General features: G+C 42.5%; 1 protein-coding gene across 1 annotated transcript in view; it reads right to left on the minus strand.

Annotated features, from left to right (window-relative positions):
- The window catches only part of VPS26A (vacuolar protein sorting 26 homolog A (S. pombe)), a 45,492-nt gene extending 42,210 nt beyond the window's left edge, over window positions 1-3,282 (minus strand). Inside the window, exon 1 of the mRNA XM_012658934.1 lies at window positions 3,264-3,282. Coding sequence (XP_012514388.1) covers window positions 3,264-3,266 — 3 coding nt within the window. The 5' untranslated portion in view covers window positions 3,267-3,282. The remainder of the gene's footprint in view (window positions 1-3,263) is intronic.
- Window positions 3,283-11,138: the final 7,856 nt, after the last annotated feature.

Genomic DNA, 11,138 nt, shown 5'->3' on the forward strand with positions numbered 1-11,138 from the left:
AAAAAAAAAAAAAGAACTGCCAGATTAGTACTTCTGACATATTTCAAAGACACAAAAAGCAAACCTTCTTTTGACAAGATGTTTTAATCTTTTCTGGCAACGTTACAAATAACAAATTCAAATTTAACCAGAAAACTAACATTAATCGGAAAACTATTCTGAATTAATTTAGAAAAGAGAAAATGAAAAGTATCAACGATAGGTCACATGCACTACCCATTACTAGTTAGCTTTCATACTCCAAGTCAAACTCGAAACTTGATCAAAATGGCAAATTTTGAAATACGGTAGTACATTTTCTCCTAAAGGATAGAGAAATGAGACATATAAGCAGCTCAAAAGCAATCAGCCGATATTCACTAATTATCAACTACATGCAAATCACTGAGCCAGCAAGGAAGGAGGCTTGTCTGGGAGGAGCAATTATGAAAGGGTGGAAGACATCTCCAAGTAGTTCTGTTAGATGGGGAAACAAAATCAGATATGTTAAAAGATAATACCAATTGGCAGTGAGGGCAATAAGAAAATGAGCTCTCCTTCCTATGATACCTAGAAGATTAACTCGTGTGAGTTATAAAACAAAAGGCAGGAAAATTAAAATTAATGTTCTCAGTCCCCCTGAAATGTCCCAGAGGTACTTCAAAGAAAACTATAAAAATTATTTTACAGATAAAAGGAGATACTATAGTAATTTTTTCCACATACATATACTTAACACATAGAGCTGCACTTAGGATTTGAAAGCTGACATTAAAAGATCAAATAATAAAAAATTAAACAAAATTTTAACAAAACTAAAATTGACACTAATTAAAACAGTATAAAATGGACTTAAACTAAAATTGGGAGAGATCAGAAGGTATTTTTTAAAAAGCCTAGTACAGCACATGCAGAAAAGTAATAGGTTAGCATTGGGTTAACATTGCTTTTTACATTAGGACACATCGAAAATGAACTAGTCTTACTAAAAGAAGCCTCCAGAAAATTGTGGATGTCTCAGATTTTAACAAGTAGACAACAGAAAGAAAAAATATCTGCGGTGGGGGGTGCGGGGGGTATGAAGCTTGTCTTTTTTGTTTTCTTTCTAAAGAGAGTCCAAAGAAAAAGATTATCTACCCCAAGTCTTGCTGTCGAAGTTTTTTTGTCAAGATGTGCATCTTCTGTCATTTCAAATAAAAGGTCATGAAATTAAATTCTTTTTCTAATTATTCATAAATCAAATCATAATACTTCTCCTGGTAAGTGAAAGAGGAAGTAAAATACAGAATTGTCAGGATGGTGAAGACTAGAAGGGAATAAAAATTATAAAAGGATATGCTACATTAATGTAGACTTTTGCTGAAATTACAGAAGGCAGTTTTGAGATCTTCTAAGTGTAAGAATACTACTCAGTTCTTTTGGAAAAGATATCTTCAAGTGAGCATTCACAATATGAGATTTTCAAGAGCAATACTAGACAATTAATATACAAGTTAAAACTCTTAGGGAGCTTTTAAAGAACTAGACTGCAATATATATGACCATGAAAACATTACAGCAATTGTTTTTATGGTTTTCTAGTCTTGGCCCAAACCTCCTATCACTGACTTCAGATTAATGCAAGATTTTTCACATAATTTGTAAACCATCTTGCAAAATTATATGTAGAGACATAAAAAGACAACAAGCTTTTTAGCCCTCACTGAAGAGATGTCACTAAGTCCAATGGATGTAAACAAATGCAACTCAAGGTGAGGTGGGAGGCTATCAAAATTTATTCACTTAGCCCATACATAAGCAATGAAACAGCAAATTTTCATATATATATTATTACATTTGTACCCATTTCAATGTTCTAAAGCTTTATCTTTGCTTGACAAGTATATTGAAAATAAAAATAAACTCTTGAACATAATTCAAAAAGCTTATTAAAATAACTACGTATATAAGCAAAAAATAAGAGGGCTTTTTAAGTTTTCTTTTCAAATTATATTCACTTAAAGAAGCCTTCTCTAACTCCCTGACTAGGCAAGCCCCCCCCCAATACTTCCTTCTAAGTATCCGTCACAACTGTACTTTCCACGTTAAAAATATAATTCACACGAATAAATGTTTCTCTCTTCCTAGGTTGTAAGCTGTAAGAGAGCAGGCAGGGGCTGTTTCAGTTTTACTCCCGGCCCCTGGACACACCTAAGTAATTATTTCTTGAATGAAATAAAATTCCAAGAATGAATACGTCTTTATTTTTTTTTAATGAAAGCAACACGATTTCTGACTTTAAAAGTTATTTATTCAAAATACTTTTTTTTTTTTTTTAAATAAACCTGGCTTGGCCTTTAGTCAAAAGTCTCAAGCAGTTTATTGAACCGGGGAGCTTTGGGAAAGCAGATAGTGTGAGAGCACACAGTAGGCGCTCCACGTACGCTTGCTAAATGAAACGAATTAACGAATACTACCACAAAATGAGCCAAATGAGGTCCAGTTTAGAAGACATTGCCGACACACACAAAGTTCACCGCCACCACGGCCAGTGAGTGGGAAGCACCAGGCTCGTGCCTCCCATTAACTGTGGCTAGAGCGCTCTGACTTCCCTCCCTCTGATTCCTAGGCCATTTCAACAACCCAACGCGTAAAGTTCATAGAATGGCTTGGGGAAGAAAATGCGAGCCAATGCTAAGCAGGCACCAAGCTGGTGTCTTTTGAGTTAAAGACGTCTCCCATTCCGATGTCCTTTTATTTTTCCTCTCCCATTTTACAAGCGTCAACATAAAGCCTGAACGGGGGTAATGCAATCAAAGACTATCACCATATCCAGGTTAAAAAATATCGGAGTTTATCAAGCTTGTGACACACTGAGCGACCAAGTCCCCGCAGAGTCCGGAACTGGGGGGACTCTCGCGTCACCCAACCTGTATGGAAGCAAGGCTGCCTGGGAGGAGCCGAGGGACTGGCTACCTTGGAAGGGGAGGCAGCGACAAGCCCCGCACAGGCGGGGTCCGAGTCCCCAGCCTGGGCTCCCACAGGCGGTCGAAGAACGCTGGCAGAGGCTCCGACATGGCAGGAGAGCGCGCCGCCGCCCGTAGGTGCTCCGGCCTCGCGGAGACCTGGAACAGGCGGCGCCGCCCGCTCTTCCCCGACCCCAGGGTGGCCCGACAGGCCTAACCCGGCTCCCCGCCCTGCTCGCCCGTCCCCTCCTCCTGCGACGCCCGGCCCGCCGTTGGCCGTCCAGCCGCGCGCTCCGGGACAAGGGCGGGAGGCGAGCGCGCGAGCCGCCGCGCACTCACCATTATCAGCGCCGCTGCCGCTGCCGCTGCCGCCGCCGCCGCCGCCGCGTCCCCGCCACTTCACTCCTTTTCCCTCAGGAGAACTCCCAGCCCGGGCTCCCTCAGCAACTGCGCCCCGTCACGTGACCTTGGGCCGCCAGCCACACGTGACCACACCCTTCCTCTCCTCCCCTTCCCCTGCACCCAGCCCGGCTCCCGGCCTCCCGCCCCGCCCTACGCCCGGTCCTCTGAGGAGAGGCCGTTTGGAGGCGGGGCCTCATGCTCCCCCTTCGGAGGATGGGGCGGGGCCGCGGAGGATGACGTGGAGTGGGCGGGGTCTGAGCGGCTGTTGGTAAGCTTGGTCCTCCTTGTCCTCCCTTCTGTCACGGGACGGGCGATTCGCTGTCGGGCCCCTTGGCCACACTCAGTTCCTCTTCTGGGTGGAAGTTTGAGTGGCTGGGAAGGAAGGAAGAATGGAAGGGTTTGTTCGGGGGGCGCTGTCCTTGGCTGGCTTGCCGGGTTGCCGGGTTGCCGAGGCGGGTGGGAGCTGTCACCTGGGCCCTGCTTCCTTAGGCCGCGCTCTTGATCCAGGGATGAGGCGTTCGTCCACCTTTCTGGACCGCAACCCAGCTTCTCTAAGAGCTTCTGGGTTCTGAGAACTCGTTAGCTTTCTCGCCTCTGAATAGAAGACCAATAAGAAAAAAATCTTAGGGTACAATATCCGTGGCTTCCTAAAGTCCACAGATAGCTCGTGTAGAGCTGCGGTACCCGTCCGTGGCTTGTTAGGCTCCGGGCCGCAGAGATCCTCTTCCCCGTCCGTGGAAAAATTATCTTCCATGAAACTTAGGAAGAGGGGGGCGCACAGCAGGAGCTATGGGGGGGAAGTGAGTTAACGTATTTATAGCCACTCCTCATCGCTTGCATCACCGCCTGAGCTCCGGTCCCCCGCCCTCCGCCCATGGAAAAATTGTATTCCATGAAACTGGTCCCGGGTGCCAAAAAGGTTGGGGACCGCTGCTGTAGAGGGCTCACAAGTCAACTGTTCCGCCCTGCTCTTCTGTGGGGGGAAAAGGCCTTCCTAAAAAGTCCTGCGATGCTGCTGAGGACTCTTCGGCTTTAGCTGTATCCTCATCGCTGTAGTGTAAGCCTAGAGGACGTCTAGATGAATACAGTACCGGTTAGGATTTCAGAACTTAGTGTGGAACCACCGCACTGGACTCTGTACCTAACCAAAGCAGAAAAAGAAAAAATTCATACTCTGAAGGCACTGTAATTTTCTCAGCATGACAAAACAAAATCCAGTTTGTGAAGCAGGGCCATAAAGCAAATCTCGAATTTAAGAAGATTGAAATCAGAGTACCGTCTCTAACCACAATAGAGTTAAACTAGAGAGAAACAAAGAAAATAGAAATTTCCATAAATATTTGGAGACTGAACAACATAATTCTAAACCTCTAGATCAAAGAAGAGATCGATGGAAATTTGAAAATAGTTTGAACTAAAAGATAATGGTAATACAACTTATCAGAATTTGTGGGATCCATCTGAAGTAGAGTTTAGAAGGAAATCCGTGTTATTAAATGTATATATTTGGAAAAAGGTTTAAAAATCAGTAATCTAAATTTGTACATCAGGAAGCTTGAAAAAAACAAATTAGTGTGTGGGTGGTGTAGGGAGTATATGATTCAATTTTTCTGTGAACCTAAACCTGCTCTAAAATACAGTCTTTAAAATAAAAAGCCCTTGTGTATGTGGTCAGATGAACTTTGATAAGACCAAGACCACTTAATGGAGATAATTCTTCAGAGGACAATTCTTCAAAATTGATGTTGAGAAAACTTAATATCCACATACAAAAGAAAAGTTGAACCTTTATCTTACAATATACATAGAAACTAATTCAAAATATATTAAAGACCTAAAACTATAAAACTCCTAGAAGAAAACATGAGGGAAAAGCTGCACAACATTGGATTTGGCAATGATTTCTTGGCTATGACACCAAAAGCACAGAAAACAAAAGCAAAAATAGGCAAATGGGACATCAAAGTTTAAAACTTTTCTGCATCAAAGAGTACAATTAGCCAGGCACAGTGGCTCACACCTGTAATCCCAGCACTTTGGGAGGCCGAGGCAGGATGCTTGCTTGAGCCCAGGAGTTTGAGATCAGCCTGGGCAACAAAGCAAGACTGTGCATCTACAAAATTTTTTTCTTTTCTCAGAATATTACAGGGGTACAGACGTTTTGGTTACATGAATTACTTTCGTACAGTTTGAGTCAAAGTTGTAAGTGTGTCCATCACCCAGATAGTGTGCATTGTACCTATGAGATGTGAATTTACCCATTCCCCTGCCACCTGCTTGATTTCCATTGAATTTTACTACCATATGCACACATGAGTGTTGATCATTTAGTTCCAATTTAATAATACATATGGTGTTTGTTTTCCATTCTTCTGACACTTCGCTTAGGAGGATAGTCTCCAGTTCCATCCAAGTTGTTACAAAAAGTATTGGTTTACCATTTTTTTATGGCTAATACTCCATGGTATACATACACCACATTTTATTAATCCACTCATGTCTTGATAGGCACTGGGTTGATTCCATATCTTTGTCATTGTGACTTGCACTGCTATAAATATTCAAGTACAAGAGTCTTTTTTATAAAATGTGGTTTTTTTTTCCCTTTGGGTAGATACCCAGTAGTGGGATTGCTAGATCAAATGGTAGGTCTACTTTTAGTTCTTCGAGGTATCTCCATACTTCTTTCCAAAGAAGTTGAACTAGTTTGTAGTCTCACCAACAGTGTATAAGTGTTCCTTTCTCTCCGCATCCATGCCAGCATCTGTTGTTTTGGGACTTTTTGATAAAAGCCATTCTCACTGGAGTAAGGTGATACCTCATTGGGGTTTTAATTTGCATTTCCCTGATGATTAGAGACATTGAGCATTTTTTTCATATGTTTATTGGCCATTCGTCTATCTTCTTTTGAAAAGCTTCTGTTCATGTTTTTTGCCCAATTTTTAATGGGGTTGTTTGATGTTTTCTTGCTGATTTACTTGAGTTCTTTGTAGATTCTGATTATTAGCCCTTTATCAGATGTATATTATGCAGGCAAAAATTTTCTCCCATTCTGTAGGTTGTCTATTTGCTCTATTGATTATTTCCTTGGCTGTGCAGAAGCTTTTTAATTTAATGAGGTCCCATTTATTTATTTTTTGTTGTTTATGTGATTGCCTTTGGGATTTTCTTTAAAAAAATTTTTTTAATTAGCTGGGCATGGTGGCACACACCTGTAGTCCTAGCTACTAGGGAGGCTGAGGTGAGAAGACCACTTGAGCCCAAGAAGTCAAGATTAGTGAGTTCCGATTGTACCATTGCAGTCCAGCCTGGGCAACAGAGCAAGACCTTGTCTCTATTAAAAAAGAAAATGTCAATAATGGGGCCAAAGAATCCTAGTTTAGTATGTATAAACCTAAGAAGACAAATAGAGTTCTGAAATGTCGATTGTATTAATATTTTAAACAGTGACTCAAATGGTAAAACAGACAACATGCTGAGGAAATGGAGACAAAAAGCTTCTGCAAAATCAATCATCCTCTTTGCTACCTCTTTATAATTATTATAAATTTAAAGAAATATCTACAATGTAAAATGTCTGATAGTTATTTGGGTTTCCTTCACTAAGTTATGAGTAGTCTCAACTATTAATTCCTGGTGGCTTGGTCCTCAGTATCTTTTTGTTGATCATATAATACCAGATAAGAAAAGTGAATATGAATTAGACTGTTACTCAAAAGTACAGATTGGAAGAAGCTCCCAATCCTCCACCCGTCCCCCCAAAAAAACCCTTGTAGTTATGGTAAATGGTCGATTGACAAATAGAACCCAAAATGTAACAGAGTTAAGAGTTAGAAAAAACCTACACAAGTTATATACTATTTCCTCTATGTGCCTGATAATATTTACTGCCAGTTATCTACCTTCCTTTGTGCCAGGCAAGACTAACATATTACATTCACTCTCATTCAATCCCTTTTAGGCTCTAAGCTCAAGAACAAAGACCATCTGTTGTGTCCCTCTTTATCCCCAGAACCTAGCACATAGATGGCATCTTTAAAATAATCTTATGAAGTAGCTATAACACATTTTTTCATAATTATAATTTTCTAAGCGCCTTCTATGTGCCAAACACTGAGCTAATCATATCACATACATTGCCTCAGTTAATCTTCACCACACCACTATGGGCAGATATTGTTAACCTATGGTACAAATAATGATAATAGCCCATGTTTATTAATCACTTACTCAATGGCATTGTTCCTAGAACTTTATATACATTATTTAGTCTTCTCAACAAGTCTAAAAGGTAGATATTTTCATTATCCTCATTTTAAAGAGGAGGAAACTGAGGTACAGAGAGATAAAGTAACTTATCTAAGGTTACCTATTTGGTAAGTGACAGAGCTTTGAACCCAGCTGATCTGGCTCCAGAGTCCACATGATTAACCCCTTTGCTATACTGCTCTCCCCAGACAAACTGAGCTAAACTTGCTCACTTGTCTAAAGTTACGTAGTTGCTGGGGTGCAGTGGCTCAGGCCTGTAATCCTAACACTCTGGGAGGCAGAGGTGAGAGAATTTCTTAAGCTCAGGAGTTCAAGACCAGCCTGAGCAAGAGCAAGACCCCATCTCTATGAAAAATAGAAAAATGAGCTGGGCATCCTGGTGCATGCCTGTGATCCCAGCTACTCAGGAGGCTGAAGCAAGAAAGTCACTTGAGCTCAGGAGTTTGTGGTTGCTATGATGAGCTATGATGATGCCACTTCACTCTACCCAGGGCAACAGAGAGGGACTGTCTCTAAATAAATAAATAGGTAGATACATAGCTAATAAAGAGTGAAACTGGTATTTAAGCCAGGACTTTGCAGTGCTAAAACTCATACTCTATCTACCAGTCTCATTATCTTTCCATAGCTTAAAGTTCAATAGGACTCTTACCATGTCCCCTGAAGGAAACATTTCCCACAAGGAACTACAACATCTAAATCTGCAAAACAGAGTTGCAGGAATGGGAAGCACAGATTCCTCAAGTAGTTTTGATGTTAAATGAGTCCTGTCATACTTCCACTCCTGGGTTCCTGGACTCATGTGTTATACCTGTTAGAGACACAGTACCATATAAAGGTTTTTGATTTAGCACACATACTGCATCGTGGATAGTATCCTAACCTCAGTGTATCATAGGCAAGCTGGCATCTCAGTTGTGCCTTCAACAGGCCCATCATTCTGTCATGTTGGTGGCCTCTAGGTGATGTGACGGATGCCATGGTTGTGTGCCCACTGCTTGCACCTCCTTGTAATGTTACTATGCAGTGTTACATGTGAAATCCTATTGGTGAATCATACACTCTCTGTGAGCCCTTAGATAGTGATGCTGCTGGAGACCCTCTGAGCAGGAAAAGCAAACCCATACCTAGAATATATTCTATTCCTATTAGAACAAATCTCTGGCCCCTCTAGGTTGGAAGGGACCTAATATAGCCAGCTTGCCAACAAGGTCTCCTTCAGGGACCGTGCCATATGAGTGGCTCAGCAATGAGCTCTGTTGCTAGCATATTGGACATTTGGCAGCATTAGTGGCTAGATCAGTTTTAGTGGGAGCCTCCAACCCTGCCACTTTGATCACTCTTCCAGAAGTTCATTGTGCTACCATCAGGGTGGCCTGTGACAGAGGCTGACTGACATCCACCCAAGTCATTTTGTCTACCTGGTTGTTAGTGTCTCTTCTGTGATAGATTCTTTCTGATGGGCATTAACATCTGATACAAAAATATTCACATTTGTTGTCTTCCCTCATTGGTCCATTCACATGCTTTTACCCCAGATTACTTTTTTTTTTTTTATAAGACAGGATCTCACTCTGTCACCCAGGCTACAGTGCAGCAATGTCATCATAGCTCACTACAACCTCAAACTCTGGGCTCAAGTGATTCTCCTGCTTTGGCCTCCCAAGTAGCTAGGACTATAGGCACACACCACTGTGCTCAGCTAATTTTTCTGTTATTATTTTTTTGTAGAGATGGGGTCTCACTCTTGCTCAGGCTGATCTCAAATTCCTGGCCTCAAGCAATCCTTCCACCTCGGCCTCCCGGAGTGCTAGATTACAGGCGTGAGCCACCATACCTGGCCCATTCTATAGGTTTTTTAAAGATGATACTAATCTCTGACTTTTCCCTTCAGATGAAATATTGTTTTTGATTTATTGGTAGATGGGGGAGGAGTAGCTTCAGAAATTTCCACCTGGTCTTCTCCATTACAATAGCTCCTATCACACAGGTCAAGAAACCAATGTGGGGGTTGTACTAACTACCAAGTAAGCGCATTCTAATTATATACTCAGGGACTGGAAAAATGACCACTGTGAGCCAGACCTGGGTGAAGATTCCACTTACTACCTGACCACCATATGTTCCTGCTAACAGGGAGGCCATGATGATGCTTTGGGCCTGTGTATCAAAATCAGCTCAGATCCTGTGACCAACGGTCCCCGAGACATTTGAATATCCCCTTTTCCCCAGTAGAAAGTGCCTGAGTGAATGGCCATAGGTCCCTTTGGCTAAGCATTAGGGGAATCAGCACTGTATGTACGTGGTGTCACAGGGTCCTTATTTCAGAGGAACTAGCCTCTCTCTAGTCAGTGGATTCCAGGCCTGAAAACTGACTTAGGTAAGAAAACTGGTCAAAGACACCACACTTTTTTTATTGAGGTATTGCCCTAAAGCTCCTGATCATCCATCCTTGATTTTTCTGGTTGAATAATGTGATGGTTTATTTTAGGTATCAACTTGACTGGACTACAGGAGACCTAGCTAAAAAGCAAACCATTATTTCTGGGTGTGTCTGTAAGGGTGTTTCCACAGGAGATTAGTTTGTAAATTGGTGGATTGAGTGTGCAAGATCCACCCTCAATGTGGGCAGGCACCATCCAGTCAGGTTGGGGGCATGGATAGAACAAAAAGGCAGAAAGGTGAATTCACACTCTCTCCCTCCTGAAGCTGAGACACCCTTTTCCTGCTCTTGGACATCAGAACTCCAGGCCTTGTACCAGTGTTCCCCCAGGTTCTCAGGCCTTTAGCTTCAGACTAAGAGTTACACCATTGGCTTCCCTGATTCTGAGGCCTTTGGACTTGGACAGCCACACCACCGGCTTCCCTGGTTGTCCAGCTTGCAGACGGCCTATGATGAGACTTCTCAGCCTCCATAGTGGCATGAACCAATTGCCCTAATAAACCTCCTCTCATCTATTTATCTATCTATCTATATCCTATTGGTTCTGTCTCTCCGGTGAGCCCTGCCTAATACAAATAGATTGAGTAATACCTTTGCTGGCTGCACAACTACCTAGCCCCTAGAGATGCTGCCTCCTAACTCGGCACCTGTCAGTCTCCCCTGGATACCATTCTGATCTTGCTGCTCATTATGACAATTGCACCACTTGGCTCCCGATGGCTGAGCACTACCACCTGGCCTCTATTATTTTGGTATCCATCATTCCCACTGCTATTAATAAGCACAGTTCTGTAACCTCTACCACCACCAACCCTGCCCTTCAGAGAAGGGTCACCACCAATGGCTCAGAGGTGCTGGTTCCTCTCACCAGTCTGTTCATCGTTGCTTGACCTTCCTGCAGAACTGTCATCTGGTGGGTTTTCAAGGCTTACATGGTCTATTCATTCTAGCATTCTCATTTCTTTAAACCTTTTGACCCCTTCTTTCACAGCCTGCCATGGCAGTTCTAGTATTTCTACTTCATTTAAGAGTGGGCTGGGCCGGGCGCGGTGGCTCACGCCTGTAATCCTAGCACTCTGGGAGGCCGAGGCGGGCGGATC

This window comes from Propithecus coquereli, unplaced genomic scaffold (assembly GCF_000956105.1).
Source record: "Propithecus coquereli isolate 6110/MARCELLA unplaced genomic scaffold, Pcoq_1.0 Scaffold117, whole genome shotgun sequence".
NCBI lineage: Eukaryota > Metazoa > Chordata > Mammalia > Primates > Indriidae > Propithecus > Propithecus coquereli.